This window comes from Pteronotus mesoamericanus, unplaced genomic scaffold (assembly GCF_021234165.1).
Source record: "Pteronotus mesoamericanus isolate MK-2021 breed Mesoamerican mustached bat unplaced genomic scaffold, CSHL_Meso_final scaffold_1186, whole genome shotgun sequence".
In the NCBI taxonomy this organism is placed as follows: Eukaryota; Metazoa; Chordata; class Mammalia; order Chiroptera; family Mormoopidae; genus Pteronotus; species Pteronotus mesoamericanus.
Window position 1 is genome coordinate 14,741,561 of NW_026555302.1, and position 27,452 is coordinate 14,769,012.

General features: G+C 63.3%; 1 protein-coding gene across 1 annotated transcript; it reads left to right on the forward strand.

Moving 5' to 3' along the window:
- Window positions 1–944: 944 nt before the first annotated feature.
- On the forward strand, window positions 945–27,451 carry RXRG (retinoid X receptor gamma). Its single transcript, XM_054587830.1, has 10 exons — window positions 945–1,200; window positions 14,579–14,826; window positions 19,715–19,859; window positions 20,745–20,924; window positions 21,809–21,969; window positions 22,071–22,200; window positions 23,208–23,340; window positions 24,441–24,532; window positions 25,703–25,808; window positions 27,171–27,451. Exons 1-10 carry the CDS (start codon window positions 1,152–1,154, stop codon window positions 27,316–27,318), a joined length of 1,392 nt encoding a protein of 463 aa, XP_054443805.1. The 5' UTR covers window positions 945–1,151; the 3' UTR covers window positions 27,319–27,451.
- The last annotated feature ends 1 nt before the right edge of the window (window position 27,452 follows it).

Genomic DNA, 27,452 nt, shown 5'->3' on the forward strand with positions numbered 1-27,452 from the left:
CCTGGGGGTTTGCGTCTGAGTTTGCCAGACATCCCACTGAGACGACCCCCACGGGCTTCTCTTGCGTGTCCCCAGGAAGTTGGCTAGAATCTGTGGGCTGAAACCATAGGGAGAAGAGGCAGACTCAGCTCAACAAAAACTTTCTCATGGTCAGAACTGCCCAGAAGGGTAATGATGGTAGAGTAGTGAGCTCCCCATCGTTGGAGGCATTCAAGTATAGGCTGAGCAGCGGCTTGTCAGGAAAGCTGTATCACAGACCCAGGCATCGAAGGGGAACCTGGACTCTTTGATCTGCGGGTGGGTTCCACCCATGAGAGTATCCATGTCGGTGAGGATCCCGGGGTGTTGTTGGCCGGGGGTCGTAGGTGAAAACACTGGCTCAGGGAAGGCCAGCGTGTCCTCCCTGCCTGTGACGGGAGCCCGGCTCCCAGCCTCCCTTGTCAGCTTGGCCCCCTGACAGCCCCGTGCCTCTGGCCAGCACCGGGGAGCCCGCCGACCCCAGGGTGCTGTTGCAGCTTCGGTCGCTGGGGACCTGTCTGTCCTCTCCGGCCCCCACCTCCCACGGCCGGTCCCAGGTCCAACAGCAAGTGCATTGGACAGAGGGCAGCCGGACTGAGAAAATGCACTGTAATAAACTCCATTGATTTTTGTGGGTGCAAGTCAAGGAAAAAAGGCACCTAAAGGGCCTTCCATCCGCTGCCGCCTCCCCCCTCTCCTGACCTACAGCGGGGCGGTCACACATCGATCGGCTTCCCAGATAATAGAGCCTGCGACCGGCAGGGACCTCTGGGACGTGCAGGGAGCTGGAAGAGTCGCACGCAGCAGCCCAGCCCCGAGTTAATCAAACTAGCAACAGGATCCCAGGCGGCGGCGGCAGCGGCGGTGGCGGCGGCGGCGGCGGCGGCGGCATTATGCGTGATTACTGACAGGCACCAGCTGCCGCGGTCGCCGGCTCCAGCGCGCTATGTGGCTGCCCCGAGCTAGAGGCGGATTCCTGGCTCATCCGGGAGGGCTGGCCCAGCCCGAGCTCCTGGCTGCGGGGCGGCGATGACCACTCTCGGTCGCCCGCGTTGAAGGGCGGGGGCTGTGCCTGGGGCTGGGGCTGCGATCTCCAGGAGACACGGGCGAGGACGATGAACTGAAGAGTCAACATGTACGGGAATTATTCTCACTTCGTGAAGTTCCCCACCGGCTTCGGCGGTGAGTGTGGCGCCAACTGGACCCCCTGTGGGGGCAGAGGGCACGGGGCACAGCTAACGGGATTAGCAGCGAACCTGCGTGTGTACCTGTGTGTGCAGGGCGCGGGTGCGGGGGAGAGGGGACAGGCGGCCGTAGGAGACGGTCCGCTCGCACATCACGGGGGGAGAGCGCAGGAGGGGATGGGGGGCACGCGGCGAGCGTGCGAACACCTGCGCGGAGCTGGGACCAGGCGTTGCTGCAGCCAGCGAGTCCGTGTGGGTAGGAGAAGTGCGGCGTTACAGGGGAATGACTGGGACTGCCGACCGCCGGCCCGCGGAGAGGAGAGGGCAGCGGGGGCGTTTGCCTCGGGCAGGGTCCCCGGATGGACGCGCCCCGAGGAGGGCGTGCTTGTGGTATTCAGAAGCAGATTTCCCCATAAGTGGGCTTTTTAAAAAGCAAACGTAGCGCTTTCATTTGCCACCTTGCTTTCCTTCCTGTTGGCTTCCCTTTTGATTTGCTAATAGCCCCTGTCCCCTCCCCGCCGTCCCGATTCCGCGGCGGCAGGGGTCACTGCCTCCTCTCCCGGGAGGGCCGGGGCTGGCGGACGATCCCTCCCGAGCTGTGCAAGGCGGTGGGTCGCTCACACCCGCGGGGGCTGCCCTCGCCCCAGGCCCCCCGGATTCGGTGGCCGCCGCCCAGCCAGCAGTGGAGCGGCCGGCCTCTCCCCGGGCAGCTGGTGCTCCTGGGAGCCCTGTGGTTCCTGCCCTGCCCTGCGGTGCTGGCAGGCAGGGCAAAGCAGAAATTCTTGTCAAGTTTTGAGAACGGAAAAGTCCCTGCTCACTCGACCTCCCGTGCGGAGAGACGGCTGTCGGTCTGCAGACTCGGAGCGGCGCCCGGCTGCCCTGCGGCGCAGGACAAGCTGTGAGCCGCGGAGGCCACGCTCGGGGTGGTGTGGTCCTGCGGAGGGGGGGTGCGGGGGGGGGGGCGTGAAGCCAGGGGCCTTGCTCGTTCATCAGGGGCACGGGGGCGTGGCGGCGAGCCAAGCACGGGGTTAGGCCCCGGGGCCAGGGGTGACTGAGACGCGGCCTCTGCCACTTGGGTCAGGGGGCTCAGCCCACAGACGGCCCACGGAAATGCCATGCAGGTTGCCGCTGGGACGTGGGGGTGTGGGGCCGTGTTCCTGGAAGCGGTAAGGTTCAGGCGATGGGGCCGGTCTTGTGACACTGCCTGGTGAGCGTGGTGGCCGGCGCTGGGAGCTGGACATCTGATCTCCAGCTCACGGCCGGGCAGCCAGTTCCTGCGGGTGAAAAGCCTCCTCAGCTCCCTTCTTGGCCCCACTCACAGCCCTTTGCCCTTTGCCTTCCGAGTTCAGGTGCCTGAAGAAGAGGCTTAGCCCTGAGCTTCTCGAGGCCCCGAGGTCTGGGCGGCCTTGGCTCCTTGAATGCCAAGGAGACCGACCCCCTGTGACAGCTGCAGCGAAGAAGGCGCTTGAAGGGGCAGGGCCCTGGGGAGAGAGCTGAGGTCTGGTCCAAAATTCCGGGGCGCTGCTGGACGGCGTCTTGGAATGCTGGCTCCCCGGGGCGTCGAAGAGCAGGCCAGACCTCTCCCTGTGCAGACGTGGAAACCGGGCTCCCAGGGGCAGCAGGGACCAGCCCACGGGGGCGGGAGGGAGGGGCAGGCCCTTCCAGAAAGCCCCTGACTCAGCCTGACCCTAGTATCCCTTGAACCTGGTATAGTGGCCAGAGCGTGACAGGAAGAAGGAAGAAAGAGGGAGGGAGGAGAGAGGGAGGAGGGAGGGACGCGGTCTGGTTCCTAGTTTTTCACCGACCAGCTGTGCGACCTTAGGAAGGCGGCTGGACCTCTCTGAGCCCCAGTGTCTTCATCTGTAAAATAGAATTTATAACTAAGCCCTGTTGTTGTAAACACTAAATGTGCTAACGCCTGAAAAAGCAGCTCCTGGAGCGTCGTCCATACATTGGGTACTAGATTAAAAACAAAGTTAATACATTCACTCCCTCCCTTTTACTTCAGTTCTGACATGCAAATTAATGTTAAAACCAAACCTCCCTGCGGAAGGGGGAATTAGGAATCTGGGGAGATGAAGTGAAACCCGTGAGGGCCCGCAAGCCTTGCGGGTCTAGGCTGTGTTCGCTGGGGAGCCCGGGGTCCGGCTGGGATGAGAGGCGGCCTAGAGGGAAGCCTGTCGGCAGAGAGGAGGGAGGGCGCGTCCAGGTCGGTTCCGGTCCCCAGGGCGGCTTCGCCTGCTCGCCGGTGGGAGGGAGGGCGGTCGCTTCGTTCTGTGGCTGTTTGCGGTGCCCGCCCTGCCAGGCAGGAGGCTGCCCAGGTGCTGAGCCCGTGGACAGAGACGGCGCCGCGCTTTTTCGGAGGTCTGTGCGCGGGCCGCCGTGGGAGGCGGGAGGGCCCGCCCACAGGGACACGCCCACACACCTCAGGGTCGGAGACTGTGTCACCTGCCGCTTCTCACTGCCTGTGCCCTGTGCGCCGGGTGGGGCGGCGCTCAGGGACCCACTGGGCGTGTCCCCGCCGCCCTTCACCTGTTGGCAGGCGGCACCTCAGGGGCTCTGGGGACGCAGCGTCGCCCTCGGGAGGTGACACCTGGGAGTCCTGTCCGGGCTGAGCTCACCCCCAGCTGTCAGACCATCAGGCCCTCAGTGAACAGGACGCGGGTCAGGCTGGCCACAGGGCGGTGACCGGCTGGGTGGCAGTGGCCCCGCAAAGGGCCCACTGTCCCCGCTGTGGCCCTGCCCTGTGACAAGGCGAGAGCCCTTGTCTTCTCTGCCAGGCCCTGGCTTTCCCAGCTGCCCAGGAAGAGATCTGTTAGCCCGGCTGAGCCAGTTGTCACCTCTCAGAAGACGGCAAACAGAGCCCTTAATCCCCGTGCGGCGTGGGACCGTGCGGCCGTGGGACCGTGCGCTAATCCCCGAGGCCAGGAGGCTGCGGGGAGAGGGGAGGCCGCCCCTGCGGGCCCTTGCCCAGCTCGACTCGTGTAAAACTCCTGGCAGCCCCTTGTGGGCACCGGTGCTGGCGCGGCCATGGCCCGGCCCTCCTGCCGAGGACAGTGCGGAGGCCCTGCTGGGGGCGCCGGCGGCGAAGGCCCCGGAGCTGCGGCGAGGCACAGCCACACGCTGGAAGCTGACGCCCGGCTGCAAAGCTGCTCCGCTGGGCTGCGCCTCGTGGCCCCTCTGGGCCTCAGCCTCGCTCTGGCCGCTCAGGCGGCCCACCGGGGGGTCGGGCGCTTCCGCTTCAGCCCTGCCCGCCGCTGCAGACCTGCGGCCTGTCCTTGGAGGAGAAAAACAGGGCTGCTCAGCGGTCACTCGGGGGTTGCAGCGAGCCCTGGAGAGTTCACGGGTGGCTTCTGGGGGCCCGATGTGCCCCTGACCATCTGTGGGATAGTCCCTTTGCACCTGAGAAAGGACACAGGGGAGTCGGGTTGGAGGCGCTTGTGTGTGTGTGGGGGCAATAAGATGGGGGTGTGTGTGTGTGGCGTGGGCGCATGAACGTGTGTGCACGAGTGTGGTGTGCACGTGTGTGCACGTGTCTGCCTGCCACGACATGTCTCCCTCTCTGCACACGTGTGGGTGGCTGAGAGGGCCCCCTGTCATGCACGTGGCCAGCGATGAGGCTCCCGTAGGGAGGAGCATGGGATCTAGGAAGGAACACATTTAGCATAAACTGCTTTCTGGAATATTTACAGTCTTACCGGGAGACAGAGAGCTGAGCGGCAAGTGGGGGAGAAGGACTCCCCGCCCCTCCCTGCCCCTCGCGCTGTGTGTCCTCGTGTGTCCGCGGAGACTCAGCCCCCGGACGGGGGCCGGGACGTCCCGGGCTCCCTGAGGAACCTGGCCCTTCTTCCTTGAGGGAAAGGAGGAGGCGCGGAGGCCCAGGGGGCGCCATTTGTCTCCAGGACGCCCGGGCCTGCGCAGCCCTCGCCGGGGGCACCCCAGTGCGTCTGACTGCGGCGCTGCGCACAGAGCGGAAGCAGCGGCCCGTGTCTGCCAGGCGCCTGCGACCGGGCGCCCCCTCAGTCTCCTCCAGGACCCCGGGAGGGGGGGTGCTGTTGTCCCCACCGCGCCCTTCCCCGGCGGTGCCCAGCCGCAGGGACGTTCCTGCTCCATGCCACCCGCCCCGGCTCACGCCGGGGCCATCACGCTCTCTCCTCTCTTGGACATGAATAATTGCAGCCAAAGAATGAACTCACTGGCTGGGGTCAGGCGACTGGGGCCTCCGGGGTCCCCATAAACACAGGCCGACTTTCCCTGGCGGACCCCGCTGTATTCTAACACACGAGAGCCCGTGTTGCCTTCGCGGGCAGGGGTTGGTGAACGTTTTCTCCACGGAGCCGGAGAGGAAGCGTCCCGGCCTTCGCCGGCTGCGGGGCCCAGGCTCCGTGCTCGGGTCTGTCCCGGTGCGAGGGCTGCCGTGGCCGGCGCATGACACCGCGCCACCTCGGGCGCAGGGCCAGCCGCCTCCGGGCAGTGTGCCAGCCCCCAGGGGATCGCTCTGGAGAAGTTTATTACCGCTTCTGATTTTCCTCCGGTTCACAGTGTTCCCCGGTGCTGGCTCATCCCTGGCTTTTCCCTGTCGCTGAGCTGGATCTTCACAGCTAGACAGGGACCTGCGGGTCACCTGACCCCTCAGGTACAGAGGAGGACACGTGGGAGACCGGTGCGGCTTGCCCAGGACTGGTGGCTATTTGTGGTCTTCCAGCTGGGCCCCCCAGCCCCCCACGGGCCGCCTGGGGCGGAGGCAGAGGAGGGGGTCCGAGCTGCAGGCGGCTTCCTTCCACCCTTAGGTGAAATAGCTCCGCACCCACCGAACGGGGTCGGGGTTAACTCTGCGCAGGGCAGGGATTCAGTAAAACAAAGCCTGGAAAATGATAAACACACAGTCAGGTTAGTTCCCTTTCCCATTCAGGGAAATTTAGAGACCATGATACTAAATCGAGCTAGAATTTTGTCAGTACGTTCTTCCTACGGGACGGAGGGGGCGGGGGCTGTCGGCCCTCAAGCGCTGGGCTGCGCCCTCGCCCTCGGAGAGGCAACTAGGAGCAGAGGCTGAGGCGGGGGATCCGCAGCAGTTGCCGAAAACGCCGTTTGTAACTCGTCCCCTTCGCTCCTGAGATCTGGAAGAGCGCGCGCCGTGACGGGAAGCTGCGGGACACCTCGGCGCCTTTGTCAGAGGGGGGCTTGGCGGGTGAGCGAGGGGCCGAGACAGTAAGAGCTTCTAGTTCAAGCTCAACTCAGGCTCCAGCCGGGGCTTCAGGATCCCGCGTTGGAACTTCACTAATGGAAAGGCTTGTGGCCTCTGATTCCAGAACCACTTGCAAGAAGTCTGAGAGGCGGCAGAGACCGCGCCTCAAGAAAAGCGTGGAGCTGTGTCTTCCGGGCTGCGTGCCGGTGTGCTCTTCCTTGAGGCGACATCTCCTGTCCCTCCTTTTCCCTGTCACTAGTGTCCTGGGGGAGCGGGCTCTTGCAGGGGCTGGGGCTCATGGTGCCTGTGCGTTCTCAGCCCCGGGAATGCAGGGAGCAGAGCAAGGGTTAAAGGTCACCGGCAGGGGAATGGGTGCCCGTCGATCAGCCGTCGATCAGCCGTTCGGCACACAGTGGGGCGTGGGGTCAGAGGCCCAGAAGGGAGCTGTAAACTCGTTACAAGGTCTGAAGTCTGCAGAACGTCTGGAGATCAGTTCTTCTGGAAAGGTCTCTGGGGGCGCAGCTTGGGGGAATGGGCGTGCGGAACGTAGGCCTTGGCCTGGGACCGAATGATGTTGCGTGCGTTACCCCATGGCAAGTGTTGCAGCAAACAGACGTTGGTCCCTGTATAGGTGTTAATTTATTGATTTTAGGGGGAGGAGAGAGAGAGCAAAAGAGAGAGGCACATCGATTTGTTGTTCCACTCATCTATGCATCCATCGGCTGATTCTTGCACATGGCCTGATGCGGGATTGAACCTGCAACCTTGGCACAGTGGGGTGATGCTCTAGCCCAGCTGCCTGGCCAGGGCTGCCTCCCTTATATTTTAAGATGAGGGCAGTCTTTAGGGGACAGTCCCTGTTCAGGGGCTCTGGGGAGGACACCTGGCCACCAAGTCCAGAGAGACAGGGAAGGGGAGGGAGGTCTTGGAATCAGGGGCTGCGTGCAGACACGGTGGGTGTTCAGGGGCCCCAGGAGCAAGGGGGGGCACCCTCAGCACATGCCTGAAACGCCCGCCAGCGTTTGTCTTGAAAGACCGGCTGCTGCGTGCTGCACAGTGTTTGAAACTGGTTTAAAGGGACAGGGCTTCTTCCCGTTAGGGGCGCCCTCTGTCCACCCCGTGCCTCTCCTGTGTTAGGGACGGCATCATACCCACCTGGACCAGCGAGGTTTGTAACTGGGCTCTGGGTGGGGGCGGGTGGGGTGCAAGCAAAATGCGAGAGTCGCATGCAGAAACGTTGACGGTCGTTGTGCCGAACTCGACTTGGAATCCAGACCTGGGATAATTCACAGCAAAGCCCGGGGAAGGCCGCTCTACCATGCGGGACCTCAGCCTCCGAATGCAGCGGGGGTAACCCCGGACGGGCTGACCGCTCCGAGCCAGTGCGGTGTTTGAAGGAACTGACCATGGCCTTCAGCAGGGACCGCCACGTCCACAGTGCCCAGCACGGACCTGGCACGTAGTAAGTGCTCAATAAATGTTTTTTGACTGAACCGGGTGACTGATAAGGAGCCGGGTGAATGGCAGGCGGTACTGTGCGGCTGAAATGAGCTTGAACTTGGGAGCGGGAAGACCTCAGGTTTTCGTCCTGTGTGGCCTTGAGCAAGTCGGCCACCTCCCTGGGACTGTTATCTCTTCTATAACATGAGGTGGTTCTTCAAATCCCAAAGAGCCTGGTGTCTAACCCAAAGCAATATGGCCTTATTAATGTATGACGTAATTCACTCGGAATGGTGATTAAATCGTCAAAAGTATGAACTAGTTTGTATTTGCTCGTTCACCCAAAAAAATAAAATAAAATAAAATAAAACTCCCAAAAGGTTGGTTTGGCAAAGAAGACGGTGGAAGTGTTGGGCCTATTTAAATTGCATCTGTTTGCAAGCAGTTTAAAAAGCATAGTAGGAACGTCATTAGCATATTAACGGGGTGTTAATTACAAAAGAGCCTTTTAGAGCCGATTTTATAAAATCCCCACTTCATAACCATCAGCTCTGGGTCCTTGAAACACAAACTCTGCACTCACATGTGTTACTCAGAAGTAATAAAATCGTAATTTAAAAGTGATCTGCCAACTTGTCACAGATTTCGACGGATTTTTCTCTCCGTTGATCCAAATGAGTGAGGTTTTGCTCTAATTACATATAATGCTGGTGATAATGAGGCTGATTATCAATCTTTGCCTGCTTTTCACTCCTCCATCATTCCAGGTTTTCGGGGAGGGGCGGTGAGGAGCGGGAGAGAGAGGGGCTGCCCCCACCCCCTCTTCCCAGCACTTGAGGAAGCAACCGCCTCCGGTGGCTGGGGCTGCGCACTGGGGGTCAGCCCGCGTGGCTGCCTCTCTGCTTCCTGCTGGTCCGCAGGAGGCCTAGGGGCGGAGCCCTGGTCAGGAGGGGCGTCTCCCCTCCATCGCGTTCCAGCGAGAGGCTCCCCTTTCAAGGAAGCGGCCCGCACCCCACTCCCCATGCCCTGGTACTACTGCATGTTGGACCCCTGTGTCCACCTGGGTGCATGTGTGGAGATTGGAGGCTGGACCAGCCTCCCATCCCAGCTCAGGGCAGCCGGGCAGCTCTGTGTGCGGCGAAGGTGCTCCTGGAAATGCAGAGAGCGATTCAAATGTTGAGATGCGTGTTGCCACGCCCTGGCTCCTGCGGATGGAGCGGGGCGGGGGCCCTGAGGAGGGAACCAAAGCTGGGGCTCAACCGTGAGGGGCCCGGTCGGAAAGCGCCGGAGTGGAAATCCACAGAGGGGCCCCGCTGGCTGGGAAGGGCAGGAGGGGACCGAGATCGGTAGGTGCCTCAGGAGGGAGGTGGCCGAGCCGGCCAGTCCTCTCCGTGGCGGTGAGTGTGGAGGTGGCCTGAGGCCTTCAATTCCCTGGGGTCTTCAAAGGGAATTTCCACTTGTCTTTTGAGAAATACAAAAATTAAAAAAAAAAATTCCTCTTTTTCTAAATGAAAAATGTTTTATAGTTACTGTGTATGTATCAAGAAAACTACCGCTTCGGGTGTTTTGTTTTGTGTTTTTGCATATTTTGGAACTACTTGTTTCTTTTTCTAATTTTAGTGAAGTTTGCTGCTTCAGCCGCATAGGACAGGGTATTTTGAGTCACAAAATGACAGACAAACTGGAGCAAAGTGGTTCTGAAAGTTTTTCCCTTTTTATTTCTAGGTTGTTAATGTATCAGGAAGAAACAGCACAATTTTGTGTAGGCTTTTTCTAAAGAGCTCAACCTTCTTTGTCCAGGTTTCAGCTCCTCCAAAGAAATGTCTTCTACAGATTTAAAAAGAAGGGTTCGGCAGGGCTGGGGTTGGAACCGCCTCTGCCCTCTGTATCCCTGGCCGGCAGGTTCCCTCGAGCGAGCCGTTTATTCCTCTGTCCCCCAGTTTTTGCGTTTGTTGAGGAGGAAGAAGAGTCCCAGCCTCACATTTGTGGGTATGAAACGCACCCATGTGTGCAGAGAGTTTAGAACCGTGTCTGGCTCATGGCGATTGCTCACCTAACATTAGCTGCTGTCGTTGCTATTGCTATTTGTCATGGAGGGGGCTGCTTGAGGGGGCCTTCACGTGGCCGGGCCCTGCTTACCCACCATGCGGAGCGGCCTGTCTGAGTGCTGCAGGCGAAGCAGGGCAAGGGGGCGGAGTGCCTGAGGGCAGGAGGAACAGCCGGGGGTAGGGCCAGCAGGAGATGAGAGGGTGCCGCCGTGAGGGGGTGGGGGGGTGGGGGGGAGGACCTGCGATGCTCCCAGACTTCAGGTGGGGCGCTCTAACTCTTAGAAACTGCAAGTTTTCCTCTGTCCCCTTCCCCGTAGGTGGGTATTAATCGTCTCCATCCTGAGCAGGGTGGCTAATGGGACTGCAAACTCTCTGCCCCAGCCCAACAGCCATGGCCATTTGCTCCCTTCCAGCCAATCAGAAAGGCCCAGGCGTGACATTTTGTTTTTATTGGCTGAGGCTGAGGTTGCTAAGCAACTTCCTCACCTTGGTTCGACTTCTGTAGTTCTAAGTACCCAGCTTGTCTTTCTCAATAAGTGCCCCTTCAACACACATGCAATTCCTTATTCGGGGATTTCAGAGGTTTTCGTTTGCGTAAACATCAGAGACAGATTTCTTATGCAAATGATTTCCATTGATGAACTCTATATATGGTTACATACATTAATTAGCACATACAATAAAAGGAGCCCATTCGTGGGTAGTCGACAGATATGTTTGGAGCATCTCTCACGTTCCAGGCGCAGTGATCGTTGTCTGCAGCCGGGGGAGGGGAATTGAAACTCCGTGGCGGCCAGCAGGGCAGCAGGCGTGCGGAGCGGCAGTCCGTGTGGAGGGCCTCTGGGTGCCGTTCTGGGTTTTGAGGAGCCCTGGGGGTCCGAGGGGAGAGGCCGGGGTGGCTGGGACGGTGGAGGGAGACTTGGGGCCCAGAGCTATGACTCTTTACAGAGCAATTCAGAAAATTCAAAACGATAAACAGGGAGTGTCCCCGTCCCTACCGGTGTAGGCAAAGACCGTCCCTAACGGAGCCCTTCCTGGTGGCCTGGCTCGGGCGGCGTCCTTCGGGTGCCTGGCCTGCCCTGGAATTCCGGCCCGCCCCGGCCCCGCGGCCTACGACGGTCAGTGAGTGGCCACGGCTGCTCCCACTGGGCCCGAGGCCGCGTGGATCTCCATTTCTGGGCCAGGAAACCGCGGTCCAAGGTGCAAGTCCCACCTGCGGCATTTTGGCTTCAGAACCTCACCTTTCCTCAGTGCCCCGAAGCCCTTGGGGACTTCAGAAGCTGCGGTTATGGATACGCCCTGCAGCGTCCCAGTAGCCCTGGTTCCTGGTGACATTCTGAGAGCCTGAGGCCTGACGGAGTCCAGTTCACGACTGGGGGCCTGGGCCAGACTCTGGCCACCCCAGACCGCCCCCCGCACCTGCTCCTCGTAGATGCCGGTCACCTCCTGCCGTCTCTGTGGTCACGAGACAGGGCGGGGGGCCTTCCTGGTGGGCAGGGGGAGACCAGGAGCATGGAAAAGTAGTGTGCGCGCATGTGTGTGCACGCGCGGGGTCGGGGGGAGGTCCCAGCCCTTTCCATCAGAGAGGCTTAGTTTCCTAAAAAGTGTGCCTGAGCAAGGAAGCTAAAATACGTGGGGGAGGGGCGGCCGGCTGGGCACGAGAGGCAGAGGGGGCGCGTGCCCAGCAGCAGCGAGGCTGGGGCGCTGCCGAGCCTCGGAGAGCCAGGCAGTGGGACCAGAAGCAGCAGCAGAGAAAACTAGACTTCGGGTTTGGGCCAGAAACCAGGGTTCTGGCAGACTTAGGGTGCCTTCAGGTCCCGGCTGCGGTTCCCACGAGGCTGAGAGGCAAGGAGGGCACGCGGGAAGCTGCGCCCCGTGGCGGTCAGGCAAGCCCTCGCATCTGCCCCGGGGAGCGGGTGCGTCTTCCACCGAGAGACACCTTTGCCATCGAGGCCATTGCTTTGTCCCTTTTCTAAAAGAAAAGCCATTAGGTTCCCAGAACAGCTGGGTCCCCGGGACACCCAAAGACCCAGAGGGCCTGTGTATAAGGTGCCTGTGCCTTCGAATTTTCGTTTCCAAAAGCATGGCCATGAGCTGGCTCACCTCTTCGGGGCCGCCGACTCAGCAGGAAGGGAGCCGCGGTGTTGCAGGCCACCGCAAACCCAACGCGGACTCGCTGTTTCTCTGTCTCACCGCGCCCCGCCCCGCCCCGCAACGAGCAGCCAAAGCAGGTTCTGCCAGTCGATTCAGAATAACGGAAGCAATGTGCTTTACCCTCCGAATCTCTCTCCCGTCCTCTCCTTTTAGTCTTGGAGCACCTTGTGTGTTCTCCAAAGTCTGTGTGTGTATACACACACATATACATGTATACACACACACACACACACACACACACACACATTTGTGCTGGTCGATGTTTCTTAGATATCATGGTTTACAGACCAATTTGATGATTTTTATATAATGAGTGTCCTTGCGTGTTGAGTGTAACTTTCTCTTAGGTCGATTTACTCTTTTTCTTTACACTTGAACAGCCATTTTTCAGAAGGGAACTCCCTGCAGCCATGGACGCCGAGTCCCTTGCCATAAACAGAGGGACATGCTAAACGTGAACACGGAACGATGAACGCCCTTTGCCGTTCGCCTCCTCACCAGCCCCCGGCCCGTGGGGGTGCGGGGCACAGTCCGGCCCGTCCGGCCTGCAGCTCCGGTCTGGTGTCCTGTACGGGGCGTCCCCGGGATACAGGGAGGACAGGCCGGTCTCCCCGGGACCCACGGGAGCAGAAAGGAAGGAGGGCTGCAGGGCCCGTGGTGGGTGTCAGCAAAGTCGGGAGGAAGGGACAGCGGTTCCCTCAGGGGGCGTGGCTGCGGGGGGGCGGGGCCGGGCCCAGCAGGGATCACGGCTCCTCCCCCATCAGGTCACCTGTCTGGAGGTAGACACGGGCCTCTGTAAATGTCACCGCCGTCCAGGGCCCCAGGAGAGTCTAAAATTATTCTTTGCCGTCCGTCGCCGACGGGGAAGGGCTCTGGTTCTGCCGGCTCGGGTGCGGGGGCGCTGCCCTCTGCTCCCCCGTCCACAAGGCCTTTCTGGTCGAGGCCACTTCAGAACGGAGTCATCTTTTCCCTGCGACTGAGGGCTCTTCACATCATCTCTGCTGTTCTTGACAGCGCAGGCAGGAGAGGGCGAGGGCTTCGGACTGCGCTTGAATCTGGGTTCTGCCGCTTGCGATCCGGGCAGTGCTGGGCGCTGCGCTCGAAGTGGGCAGACAGAACCAGACGCCGCCCCCCACCCCCCGCCCCCCAGTTTCCTGGAAGAGACTTACGTAAACGGACTGTTACTTAGAAAACAGGAAGAAAACCTTAAACCAGGCCAGGAATACCAGGGAAGTCTTCCTGGAGGAGGTGACGCTTGAGCTAGGCCTTGAAGGATGACTACGAACTCACCAGACAACAGAGGCGGGGGCCCGTCATCCCGGACCTGGGCACAGCACGGGGGGAGGGGGAGACCAAGCCTAAGTTTTCCCTGGAGCAGGCTGAGCTGGTCCCCACAGGATAAAATGAGTTAACGTGTGGAGACCCTCAGTTGCTCTTCAGGCCGCGTCGTGTGCGTCTGATGTTCGCCTGAGTCCCCGTGTCCCATCTCCGTGGACCCGTAGCATGTGGTTCCTCTTCAGCTGTGGGCTTCGAACAGGGGCGTTTGTCCACTTATGAGACGGGTCCCTGGGAGCTGCAACGCGCTAGGCAGAATGACTAGAGGGCCCCAAGCTTTGGGGGGACAGGAGCGGCTGTCCTCTCCCCAGCTAGACCTTCCCTGAGCGGACAGGAGCTCAGGAGAAACGCCACGCCGGCACCCCAGTGGGGCGCGCACGCTTCAGGAGAGTCCCACCGCGAAAACGCTGACCTACAAAGACACCGGCACCGCCTGTTCCCGGCCGCATTATTCACAGCAGCCAAGGCGGGGAAGCCCCCTCGGGGCCCCCCGACGGGCGAGTGGAGGCACAGGGGTGCACGCATACGGCGCAGGAGGACTCAGCCGAGAGACGGGGCCCCCGGCCGTTGGCGACAGCACAGGCGGAACGGGGGGGGGGGGCCCTGCTGAGTGAGATGTGGGCCGGGAGAGGCAGTGCCGCAGGACCTCACTCACGTGCGGAATCTAAAGAAGGGAACCGAACAAAAACGGACCTCGGAGATGGGGAGCAGATTGGAGGAGGCCGGGTGGGGCGGCGGCAGAGCTGTGTCCCCTCGGGCTCTGACTCCCGGCACCTGGGACAGTCCCCGGCGCCTCGGTGACCGTGCGCGTTGGTACAAGAGGTGGGGCATCCCACCTGTGTCCTCGCCCCGTCTCCGTGGGCTGGCATTGGCTCCTCTCCCCTGGCTGGCTGGCCGGCCCAGGCCCGGTGGCCAGGCCTGGGGACCTGCGGGCCGTGCCCCCGCGGCCCTGCTGATCTGATGCAGCTGGTGGTGGGCTCCGGGGGGCGGTACCGAGAGCTAGCGCATCGGCGAGCGTGTCGTCTGCGGCCGCCCCGTCCCTGGCTGGCACTCTGCTGCCCGTCGCTCCGGCCCCTCGCTGTGGGCGTGAGCACGTGGCTCGGCTGGAGGGAAGGGCAGGGCACAGGGAGGGAACCCAGGGAGGGGTGTGCGTGTCCCCGCAGGGCCAGCCCGTGCTCCCCAGCCCCCTCACCTCTGCTCTCCCCCCGCAGGTGCCCCCGGCCACTCCGGCTCCTCGTCCATGAGCCCGTCGGCAGCCCTGGCCAGCGGGAAGCCCATGGACGGCCACCCCAGCCACACGGACACCCCCGGGAGCGCCCCGCGGACGCTGAGCGCGGTGGGGGCGCCCCTGAACGCCCTGGGCTCTCCGTACCGCGTGATCACGTCTGCCATGGGCCCGCCCTCAGGAGCACTGGCGGCCCCTCCAGGCGTCAACCTGGTGGCCCCGCCCAGCTCTCAGGTAGGCGCCCTGCCAGCGCGGTCCGCCCCGCGTCCCTCCCATCAGGCGGTCCTCCCCGGGCAGGGCAGCACCGCAGGACCCAGGAGGCCTTGGGGCGCAGGGGACTGCGGTTCTCACGTTCATCAGCGTGGCAGCGAGGTCGCGTTCCTCAGGAGGGGAGGTGCACGGAGCGGAGACGGCACCGGGGTGGTGGCCTGGTGCCTGTCCCTCCCTTCTGGCAACGTCACGGGGAGATGCCAGCTTGTAGTCGGCTGCTCTTGCTGTGATGACGCTGCGTAATAACCAATCCCCAATTTGTCACGGGCCGCAAAAGCACGCCCATTTCCCCTCCCACTCCCACGTCCCTGTGTCGGTGGCTGGGGTGGCTCTGCCCAGGGGAGGCGGCTCTGCTCAGGCCAGGTCCTCTCGTGTCCACCGCGGAACCCGCTGGGTTGGCGCCGGCGTTGGCGGGCAGAGAGAGGCTGTGCTCATCGTGGGAGATTCTGCGGAAACAGTGCAGGGGGTGTGATGGGGGGGTCAACGCCCCGGGGGTCACGTGGGGGACACGCAACGTCACACAGGTAACTGCCAGGCAGCGCTGTACACGCTGTTGTAGGGTGTAGGGTGGAACCGCAGGGACCACAGAGAAGGGGCCGGTGAACGCCCCTGTCGTGGGACCCAAGAGGGTGGGCGGCCGCTCAGAGCGGGGGGGACCGGACAGCCGTGGGGACGGGCACGTACCCACGCCGTTCTCAGCGCCGTAACTGGCAGGGCCCGTGGTGCACCCTTCACGGCGGGCGAGACCCTCAAGGGTTCGTGGACCCATTTTTCTGCGTGTCCGTGGATTCCAGGGGACGGGTGAGCGCCCGTGGGTGAGAGAGAGAGAGGCACGGGGTGGGGACGGGGGGAGGTTCTGGGACAGACAGATGAAGGGAGTTCGTTCACCCGGACGCCAATTTGTGCGGCCCTCGGGGTTTGGGGGCCCTGCAACCCTGTCCTGGGACCGGGACCAGCTTCGAGGCCAAAGCCTGTGCTGTCACGGCAGGGACCGTGGAGCAGGCACAACAGACAAAACCCAAATGGATGGGGGACAGAGTCTCAGAGAGCAGCAGCCGTCTGCTTGAACAGACAAGCAGGGTGGGGCGGCGGAAGGGGCTGGGCCGTGGGCAGGGAGCGGGCAAGCCCTGCCCCCCACTGCGGCTCATGGCCGCCGCGCTCCGGCCCCACGGAGCCAGAGCTGGCCAGCCGACCCGTCTCGTGGCCGTGTGAGTGTGGCTGTTATTCCTGGACCGTCTGTCTGTGCAGAGGGATTGGGGTTGGAAGGTCAGCTCAAAGCCGGGTCCTGGCCAGTGGGGCTGGGTGCGGGGCCGAGGCCACGTGTGGCTCTGGGAGCCGCCCTCAGCCTGCCAAGCGCGCCGGGCCTCGGCGGCCTCAGGCACCAGCCGCGTGTGGGTGGGGCGCCGGAGCCGCACGGCAGCTGGGGCCTCCTTGGCCCAGTTAGCCAGGGGCCGCGGGACACGCGTGCCCTTGGGCTGGCCACGCGCGTCAGACCCTGAGCAGTGAGGATAACTGTGCGGGACGCCCCGGGCTGAGTGCGCGGAGCGGGCCTTGTCTGGGGCCCCGCCCCTGCCGTGCCCAGGGTCTGGGTGCGTATGGCGTGGCGCGAGGGGCGGGGAGGAGCCCCCGAGGGCGCGGCAGGCAGGCCCCCCGTCCCGAGCTCGGTCACTCGTGGTCTGGGCTGCTCTTTGTCCTCTTGTCGGACCTTCGGTCGTGAGGAGTGAAGGGGACGGGGCCGACTCTTTGGGACGGGGCTGTGTCGCCCTTTGCCAACCGCCGCATCTCTCAGGTCCTCGCTCTCTGGTGGGGGGAACCCATTTTGCCCTGGAACGCGGCCGTGATTTTTCTGAAAGTCAAAGTGACTTGCAGACTCACTTCTTAGGCTCCGACAACGCTCTATGGCAATAAGTTATTAATTAGCATTATTTTATTAGACCTCAGTGATAGTCCGTGCACCGAGGGGATGTATATCACACACCGACGTGGTCATTGCCCACCGTGTCCCCGGGGCTGGCAGTTTCTAGAGACGTTCACTGCGGCAAGACTTTGCTGACGTTGGCTCTGGAGGGTGGAAAACCCGTAAGGCCTGCCCCGCTGGGGAGCGGCGGAGCGGACGGGCCGTTTCCAAACACGCCAGGTGTGGGGTTGGGCAGATGCTGATGCGGCTCCAGACAAAACGATCGGGGCCGTGTTTCCTGGGCGTGCGTGTGTGAGTGTGTGAGGCGAGTGTGCGGCGTGTGGCTGTGTGTGCGAGGCTGCGCGTCCTTGCGCGGGGCCTGCCGGCGGGGCCTGGAGCAGGCCCGGGTGTCCCTGGCAGGCTCCCTCCTCTGTCCCCTCCTGACCTTGCCGCCTGGCCTGGGCGCTCTCTGCGGACATTCCTGCCCAGGTGGCGACCGTCACCGAGTCTCTGTCCTTCAGGTGTTTGCATGGATGTAACACAGGCAACGGTCAAGCTGGACCGCACAGGCCATCGGTCTAAGGATAAAAGAAAACGGAAGCCATAAGGTCTTTTCTTCCAGCGAAATCCTCTCTGAAAGGCTAATAATAGACACGTGAAATAAAAGCAGCTCTGGCAGAACCAGGGGACGGAGAGGCGACACCTTCTCCGTCTGCCTCCCGCTCACCTGCACCTCACACTCTGAGTCTGAAAACCGCTGACCTCCTTGCAGACGGGACACGCAGTCTCAGTGACGTGGCCTGGCCGCTACGGCCCGGCTCGGCCCGGTGAGGGAGCGGCGGGTCTGGGCCAGAACCCGGGGCTCCTCCTTCCCAGGGGCCTCTCCTTCCTCCTCAGGACACGGACCCTCCAAGGCCCTCGCTGGAGGAACCAGGTGCCGCGAGGCGTCCGTTTCCTGCACAGGGAGGGTCTTCCTGCCGCCAGTGGCCACCCACCTGCCTTCGGGGGGATCGTCTGGGCTGAGAGCAGCTCAGATGGGGGCTCGGGCTCCGAGTGGCTCCAGGCACCCAGCAGCCCAGGCTCCTCCTGGCCTTGTCGGCCTCGTGGGCCTCGTGTGTTTTCATCCCAACCTCAGGGAGCCTGGAGCCTGGAGCCTCCCTTCAGCCGGCTGCCTCCAAGGGGAAGGGCCAGCGGCGGGGGATGAGGGAGGAGCTCGGGGACCGCCAGCTCCTGGGCTTGCACTCTGGGGGCTGCCTTCGGCCCCCTCCTACCGCTTGGAGGCCGCAAGGACCCCAAGCCGCAGGGAGGCCCCGGGGAAGAGAGCGGCCACACCTGCCCCAGTGCCCCGACCCCCGCCCGGCACCACGTGGACTCGGGAGCAGGGGAGGACAGGGGCTGTCCCGGGGCTCCTGGGTGGGGGCGGGGGGCGGCGGGGACAGGCAGCCGCCAGGGTCTGAGGACAGACAACGCAGTGAAGGAGGAGTGAAGACGGGGGTCCACGCCCCAGGGGGCACCTCCCACCTGTTAGGCCTGGAAGGCACCTGCCTGGGCACCTGGCAGGTGTGACAGCTTGTGCGTCTCCCCTCCTGGCTTTCCTTGCGTTGTTGCCCCAGGCGGAGTGTGAAGGGCCTCAGTCCCCTGCCCAGACCTCTGGTGCCCCGCCCCCCGCCCCCCATCCGCCTCTGCGGCCTCAGCCTTCTTTTCCGCCCCTCGTGGCAGCTCCGCCCACCCCCTGGGCCCGATAAACACTTGCTTAGTGACTTGAGAAGCTACTAAATTTAGAGGGAAGCTCACTCAGGCTCTGTCGTATTTTATGTTTTATCGATCAGTCCTTCGTCCCACCTTTGGTTCAGTGTGAGAATCATGGTTGTTTGATGAGGCGATAGGACCCACAATTCACAGGGACCATATAGAAGTCGGGGACTTCCCTTAGACCCCCAGATAGTCACCAGCCGCCTCCGCCGGCCACGTACGCACCCTGTGCCCCCTTTACGTGAGTTCACGCGTGCCTGTTGTCGATGTTGGTGCCTGTCCCGAATCCTCAGCAAGACCGTGCACTTTTGGGGAGCGAGACAGGTCTTCCCGACTCTCTCTCTCCCTTGACGGTGCCCAGAGGGTGCGCCTGCACCCACGGGACGCAGAAAGGCTGCCCGTGGGATCCGGTTACCCTGTCACCCTGGGAGAGGCCAAAACGCTTAGCAGCGGCTTCTCCGCTGGGGGACGCGGGGTGGGTGACAGCCGCGGGCGTGCGGAGGGGGCGCCCACAGGCTCACGTGTTCCGGCGCCCACACCACCGGCTCCCCAGCAGGGGCCGGGCCCGCGCCGGGCACCGGGAAGACAGAGGCGACCGTCTCCAGCTCCACGGACTTCATAGTTTCGCGGGAAGAGCAGGTGTTCTTTCAAACACGCGACCTGGGGCGTTGTGCCCCATTTCTGGTGCGTTCGGGCAGTTGGCTCGCCATCCTCAGCGGCCCGTTGAAACCATTTACCGTCTCGTCCCCTGCCCCGGGGACTCCGGCCCAGGCGCCCCGGCCGGTTGACGAGAGGAGCGGATGCGCGTGTTCTCTCCCGGCGTTGGCGGTCCGCCTTTTGCCCCCTGGGCCGCGGCTCCTCCCGCAGCAAAGTCGATACTAGCCCGACCCGTGGACGCGCACCGAGGACCTGTCCTGAGCGCGCCGCCCTGTGCGGACTCCCAGCTCCGACGGGAGGCCCGCGTCCCCGCGGCGGAAGCACAGACGCGGGCGAGGGGTGCCTGTCAGGCTGGGCGTCGGCCTGGAAGGGCTGAGGTCTTCCGCCCCACCTTTTCCTCCCCAAATCCGTGTCGCACGTGGGCAGCTCTCAGATGCTCTCTGCCCGGGAGCTACTTCTTGAAACGCACCCCGTGTTCTCTTGCGGACGCCCTGTGGCTTTCGGCCTCGGGGGCTGCGGGCTTCATTGCCCTTTTTTCTCTTGCAGCTCAATGTGGTCAACGGTGTCAGCCTCTCTGAAGACATCAAGCCCTTACCCGGGCTTCCCGGGATTGGGAACATGAACTACCCGTCCACCAGCCCGGGGTCTCTGGTGAAACACATCTGCGCCATCTGTGGGGACAGGTCCTCAGGTGCGCGCGGAGCCGCTCCCCGCGGCCCCAGGCAGGGGCGGCCCGGAGAAGTCCCAGCCGCACCTGTGCGACCCGTGACAAGGGCGCTGAGACAGGTCACAGGGGATTCTGGGCCCAGCAAAGCCACCTCCCATCAGAGCTTCATGTCACAGCTCAAGATGGCACGTCATGTTACGCTACCAAGGCCATGCACCGATTTGTTATTCTAATGGGGAACAGCATTTAAAAAATTCATCGGAGGCCTGCTCATAGTTTACAGACAAGGATCAAATTTTTTTTTAAAGATTTTATTTATTTTTAGAGAGAGGAGTAGGGAGGGAGAAAGAGAGGGAGAGAAACACTGATGTGTGGTTACTCTCGTGCACCATCTACTGGGGACCTGGCCCACACCCCAGGCCTGTGCCCTGACTGGGAATCAAACCGGCGACCCTCTGGTTTGCAGGCCGGCACGCAATCCACTGAGCGTGCCAGCCGGGGCATAAGGATAATAGTTTTAAGCAGGGAGGGCTTCCTAAGTCCCTGGGTCTCAACTGTGGGGAATTATTAGGGAAACTGAGGGTCTTTCTCTGCTAGATCACATGCAACGAGCACAAGTATTTTTAGCAAATATCCCTGTGCCTCGAACGGAAGCAGACATTTTGTTTAACTGCATACATGAGTTGCTTGATAAAATAAATGAAAGCGGCACCTGAGCTCGGACTCGGGCGCCCTTGCGGGGCCCCGGGGCCGGCGCGGGGGCAGCCGCCCACTCTGCGGGTCGGGTCCTGCCCAGCGTCCTGCCCAGGTGACACGCCAGGGTCCCTGCGGGGGGCGGCGCGGGGGCCTTTGACGGCAGAAGCGAACGCGTGCCACAGCGGCCGGTGCCCCCGCCCCTCCCCCGCGCAGGCAAGCACTACGGCGTGTACAGCTGCGAGGGCTGCAAGGGCTTCTTCAAGCGGACCATCCGCAAGGACCTGCTGTACACCTGCCGGGACAACAAGGACTGCCTCATCGACAAGCGCCAGCGGAACCGCTGCCAGTACTGCCGCTACCAGAAGTGCCTGGGCATGGGCATGAAGCGGGAAGGTAGGCGCCCCGGCCGCGCCCGGCCTTCGCCCAGCAACAGCGGCGGGAGCAGGCGGGCGGCCCACGCGGGGCTCCGCGCGCCTGCGAGGCGGGCTCCGCGGGGAGAGGCTGGCGGAGCGGGGAGCCAGCAGGGCCCTGGCAGACCCCGAGTGTGTGTTGGTTTGTCCCCAGAGCAAAGGGGGCAGCAGCGGCTCCCTCCTCCCAGTCGGGGAGGGCTTGGTGAGTGCCTGAGATGGCATCAAAGCAGAGATTTTCAGCCTCTTTCATCTCACGGCACACATAAGCTAACGAATTACTAAAATTCTGTGGCCCGTCAAAAAATATATATTTTTGCCAATCTGATAAAAAAAAATAGGTCTAATTTGGATCCATTCACACCGGACGGCTATGGTTGTGCTGGCCGCTGGCATCTTTTTATTTGACAGTCTCAGGGCAAAGAGCTCCGTGCCCCTGACTAAACGGTCAGGGGGTGCCTGTGTTTGCGGCCCATGGGTTGAAATTCGCTGAATTAGATGAAGGTAAAGGCTCCGCTCAGAGAAGTGCTCATTTCTACCTCTTTGCAATCGGATTCTATTTTTCAAAATGCAGCCTGAACTCAAGCCACCTCGCCTGTATGTGGAATCCACACCCCTCCTCAAACAAACAACCGCGTGAACCAAGCTCAGAGTCGAGAAGAGATGGGTGGCCGCCCGGGGCAGGCGGCCGGCGGTGGCCACGGTGGACAAAGGGGGTCAAAATGTCCAAACTATAAAGCACATACGCCTTGGGGATGGGAGGTCCAGCATGGGGACAGTAGTTGATGATACTTGATTGTGTATTTGAAAGACCCGCCTCCCCGCTGCTGTCCTGACGTCTCTGGACATCTCTGTCCCTCCGTCTCCCAGCTGTGCAGGAAGAAAGGCAGAGGGGCCGGGAGCGGGCGGAGAGCGAGGCCGAGAGCGCCGGCGGGGGCCACGAGGACATGCCCGTGGAGCGGATCCTGGAGGCGGAGCTCGCCGTGGAACCAAAGACGGACGCCTACGGCGACGTGAGCATGGAGAACTCGGTAGGTGGTCTCGACCGTGTCCAGCCGCCCGCTCTCTCGTGGGGGTGGCTGGCGGGCGGTGGGGCGGGCCAGAATCCCAGGGATCGCTTCGCCCTCTCCAGACCAATGACCCCGTCACCAACATCTGCCACGCCGCCGATAAGCAGCTGTTCACCCTCGTCGAGTGGGCCAAGCGCATTCCGCACTTCTCGGGCCTCACCCTGGAGGACCAGGTCATTCTGCTGCGGGCAGGTAAAGGGCGTCGGGGTCCGGTTCTCCTTGGGGCCATCCCTTGGGCTGCCCTTTTGAAATGCCCCTTGGGGGGCCCTAAAGCGAGCAACTCGAAGGGGCCGCCGTCCGCCCCAGCTGTGCGCCACGTTGCTGGTAACCGTAACTCTCCGGGGCTGTTCATTTCTGTGTTATTTGCAGGCGCTTAAATTTGGACGCCGCCCTCCCCCCGCCCCCCCGACACGTTCATTCCCCAATGAAACACCTTTTGTTAACGGAGGGGTGAGACCCTTTTTCTCACGTGAATTTTTGCCGCGTTTAACTTGCAAAGACTGTTCGGTCCTTTGGGTGGAGGCCCCTCTGAAGCCTCATTACCGTCGTGAAATTGGAATAGAGAGCACGTCCCGCATCACAGGCTAGACAGGGCGGCCGCAGGCTTGTCCCAGGTGCTTCCCGGGGTCCCGCCCTACCGGGCGACTCTCCGTTGGCTCCTACTCCCGGGACACGGTGCAGTTGACACATGCCACGTCTCCTGTCTGTCACTGAGCCAGCCCGCTCCCTCATCCCTGTTAGATGACGAGCGAGGGCCTGGCGTCAGCTGGGGGCGCTGTGCTGGTGCCTCCAGACAATGCTGAAGAAATAAAACCAGGTTGTCCGGTCGTGGGGCGAAGATGGCAAGGTCTGTTCCCTTCCTCCGTGTGGCACGGGCATGGTGACCCTTGCCTGCTGCACCTTCAATCCACATTTGTTGATTGATGGAGGAAGTAGAGTCCTTGTCATCACGCTGCCACCTGGGCTGTACTGGAGAGACAGTGGGGGACGCCAGAGCCCCGCCCCCCCCCCCCCCCGCCCCCGGTCCCGCCGCAAGGGGGCCCCAGGCTCCCCCTGTTTCCTCACTTGTCAGCGCTGTGGCCTAGAACCAGCGTTTACTCTCCCCGGACCTCTGCTCCTGCTTCTGTTTTGCGGGGGCGGCTATCAGTGGAGCAAGGCTGTGACCGGGGCCCCTCACGGCTGCCTTCACGTCCCTGCAGGATGGAATGAGCTCCTGATCGCCTCCTTCTCCCACCGCTCGGTGTCCGTGCAGGACGGCATCCTCTTGGCCACGGGCTTGCACGTGCACCGCAGCAGCGCCCACAGCGCCGGCGTGGGCTCCATCTTCGACAGGTGACGCTCCTGCTTCCAGCGTGCACGTGTGCATGCGTGCGCAGGCGTGCGTGCGGGGGCATGGGGGATGGGCAGACTCCGCAGCCGCCCTGGGCTGGAGGCAGAGCCTGAGGCCGAGGAGACCGCAGGCCTGGCGGACGGGGCAGGGCCAAGAGAGAGGCTGAGCCATGAGGTGGAGCCTGTCACGGTGCGGTGGCCGGGAGGTGGGAGGACCCCTTGTCCCCGTGGTTTCCAGAGAGGGACTGGGTGGTTGGCATGACCTCCTAAGTGGGGCTGACAGGGGGCGTTGCACAACGTGCCCTGGGGCAGGGGAGTGAGGGCAGGAGGCCCCGGGGTCGGAGCTGCGGCGCCCAGGCCGAGGTGCTGCGGGACCCTGCAGCGGGAGCCCCGGTCAGGCAGGGACAGCCCAGCCCGGGACCGCGTGCCCTGAATGTCGCCAAAGGAAGATGGAGCCTCGCGGTTTGAGGGCATGAATGGAAGGCGCGGCGATGGGGGGCGCGGGATGCGAGGATGGGGCGCGGGGGAAGCCGGTCTCTGTCCAGGGCCAAGGCCGGGACCCCCGGGCCCCTCCCCCGCGCCATCACGAGCGGTCTTTCAGGGCCACGTGCGTGTCCATCCGCTGTCTCCTCCCCCCACCCCCGCATGCCCCACGCAGACGCCAGCCAGGCCTTGCGCGGGCCCCGCCCTCCTCACGGAGCCCGCAGGCTTCTCCCCGCCACTGGGCGCTGTCCCTGGCTGCGTCCCTGGACGTGCGGTGCCCTCCCCCTGCTTTGTCTGCAGCGTTCCTACTCATTCCCACCGCCCGGGGCTGCCTCGCCAGCCGCAGCGTCCACCGCGCGCCCCGCCCCCCGCCCCCCGCCGGGTTCCCTCGGACTTGGCTCGCGGCCGTCGCTGCCGTTGCGCTGCTGCGTGTTGTGTCCGAGTCCGTTCCTCCGTTTACGTGGTGACCCCTGAGGTCAGGGCCGCAGCTTGTCCCTCTCCGTGCCCCCCGTGCCTGGCACGCAGTCTGGAAGCGAGCGGGCGCCCGGGGAGGGCGGGCCGCGTTCGCGCGTCCCCGCGGCCTGGGCCAGCCTCACCGCCTGCTACTCTTCCCTGTGCAGAGTCCTGACAGAGCTGGTCTCCAAAATGAAAGACATGCGGATGGACAAGTCGGAGCTGGGGTGCCTGCGGGCCATCGTCCTGTTCAACCCAGGTGACCGCGCGGGCCCCGCCCCCGCGGTAGCCCCAGCGTGCCGACACCCTCCAGTCCTCCAGCTCGGCCGAGACCGCGACACAGGGCGGGGGACACGGTGCCTGGGGAGGGCGGAGGGCCGGCTCCTCCCAGCCCCCCCACCCAGCACCATCGTGAAATGTCTTCAGTGTGTGTGGGAGTGGGTGTCTGGGGCCACTGGGGAGACCTGAGCTGGCCGTGGCCTCTGGTAGAACCGAGAGAGGGGGTCAAAGGTGGTCCGGGTGTGCGTGGAATTTTAGGCAAAGCCGGGGCATTTGCCGGTGGATGAGACGCAGGTGCGCCGATGCGGAAGCAGACAGGCGGTAAATGCTGGTGCATGTCTCAGGGCCTTTTGCGTTGTTTCCCTGAGCAGCTGGGGAAACGGGGTTCCCGTTTATAGAGGTGGGGCCGCGATGGGGTGTGTAGGAATCGGGCTCCGTGTTTGGCGTTACCGCCTGAGCTGGGGGTAGACTCCCAGGACCGGTGTCCGGGAGGCCGTGGTCCCCATGAGCCCGGAGCTGAGAGGGCAGGGCTGGTGGTGGCGGACACCTGTGTGCAGGGCTGGGCACCAGGTGGGAGCGAGCTGCTCCCCTCCCCCGCCCCGGGAGCAGGGCAAGGTCCGCGGGGAAGCGGGAGGAGGGCTGCAGTCAGGGCGAGGGCGGGGGGAGCAGGAGATTCATAAAGGACCTGAGAAGGGGCCGGGAGGCAGGCGGGAAGAGGAGCCGGCCCGCGGGCTGAACCTGCTCAGCAAGTGGGGGTGGCTTCGCCCTGCGCTGTGGCTGGGAGACCATGAAGCCCTCTGGGCACGTGCCTCACCCCCGGAGGCGGGGGCTCTGGTTCCCGACGCAGGACGGAGCCTGCCAGCCTGTGCCCACCTCACCCTCACGCCGTGCCCAGCACGTAGCAAGCGTGCGCGCGAAGGCGCTCTTTCTGAACCGCCCAGATGGGCTGACACTCTCCTCCTGGGAGTCAGCGGCGGAGCTCGCGCCTAGGAGCTCTGGGACTGACGGGGCACGAGGGGCCGGCTGTGGGTTTCGTGGCTGCTCCCCGACCAGCGTGGGGCTGGGAACCCTGCGGCGGGGGGTGGCCGGCCTGGGCGGAGGCAGCCTCTGTGGCTGGTGTCCCCGCGGTGAGATCAGCCATCTTTTCCAGATGCCAAGGGTCTGTCCAACCCCTCGGAGGTGGAGACGCTCCGGGAGAAGGTTTACGCCACCCTGGAGACCTACACCAAGCAGAAGTACCCGGAGCAGCCAGGCAGGTGAGGCGGCCACCCCGTCCTCCGGGCCCGTAGTGGGCGGTGGGGGCGGCGGGCGCGGTCTGGGTCGCTTCCGGATGGCACTTTACGTCCACGACAAGCCGAAAGCCACCCAGGCCCTGGCTCCGGGAAGCGGGATCTTGCATCTTGTGTCCATCGCGCAGCCTGGCGGACGCCCTTCCCCCGTCAGCCCTTTGAGGACTGGGTACTGAAACCTACAGAACGGCCGTTTTCAGGGCTTTGTAGAATTTCACGGAGGGTGTGTCCTGACGTGTTTAGTCACAGCGTTGGGCTTGGTGCTGAGCTGGTTCCCAAGGACGCGCCCTTGAGAAACTTGGGGACTTGTTTTCCCTCGGAGGGGCTGCGGGGGCCTGGGCTGCCTCCTGGCCCAGGGCAGAGCCTGGGAGCTCAGGGACAGGGTGCAGCGGCTGGGGCCCTGGGTGTCGCTTCGGTGTGGACACAAGGTGACCACCCCGAGGCTGGGCAGCTATGTCAGGGAGGTCCCCTGGCGGCAGGGCGCGCCTGTTTCTGGGCGGTAGCATGCTGCCACCCAGTGTACACTCTTCAGAATGCATGTCGCAAAGGCGCAGCCTGTTCAGGAGGGGACAGACGCGTCCCCTCACCCCCAGCAGGCCCCTCCCCCCTCCCCGTGAGCGAGGACAGCAGCGGCTGCACCCCGGGGCTGGGACTGTGAATGGTGTGCTTATGCCCAGAGCCCCCATCTCAGCTCCGCGATCCAGGCCACGCGGCAGAGAGGGCCGCAGCGCCGGACGCCCAGCCGTTCACGAATGGCCCGACTGGCGCTGTTAGAGTAAAAAGAACTGTTTCCAGAGGTAGGCTAACTTTGCACTTCATAGAGAAGCTGCTTCCTTTGCCGAATTCCGTACAATCCCCTCGTGGGGGGGCTTCCTGCCCCTTCGCCCGCGGCCTCTCCGCTGCCCGCGACGCTGGCAGATGCGCTCGGAGGCTTCAAACAGCACTTGGGCAGGTTGCCGGGGCCTAGCAGAGACCTTCGACGTTTCCACGCAGAGAGGTGACTCCTGCCTGCCGGGCTGGGCCGTTCTGTTTTTCTCATATTACCTTGTCCCCTGCGGTGTGAACGTAGAAACAGAGGTGCTTTTGGGCAGCATTAAACTTCTTCCTTGAACCCGCCTCATCAGAAGCTGCCCAGGAGGCCAGGGGACTGACGGCGCCTTTAGGAGAAAGCTCCAGCCGCGCCCAGCGCTCCCGAGGGTTAGGTTCTCCGGCTCCCGCGTCCCCTCTTCCACATGGAAGGCCCAGAGGACGGACCCCGCCCCACGGCCCCGTCCTCACTGCCACGCGTGTCTGGCCGCGCCCTGACCGCCCCCCCGGGTGCCCCCGCAGGTTCGCCAAGCTGCTGCTCCGCCTGCCGGCCCTGCGGTCGATCGGCCTCAAGTGCCTGGAGCACCTGTTCTTCTTCAAGCTCATCGGGGACACGCCCATTGACACCTTCCTCATGGAGATGCTGGAGACCCCGCTGCAGGTCACCTGAGCGTCACGGCCGTGCCCCCCGACCCGGGGAGTTCCGGGCGGGTGTGCGTGGCCCCTGCCCCGCCCACGGTCCTCCGCGTCCCACCGTCCCTTCCTGCTCCCACAATGTGACGCTTATAATAAAGACACCTTTCT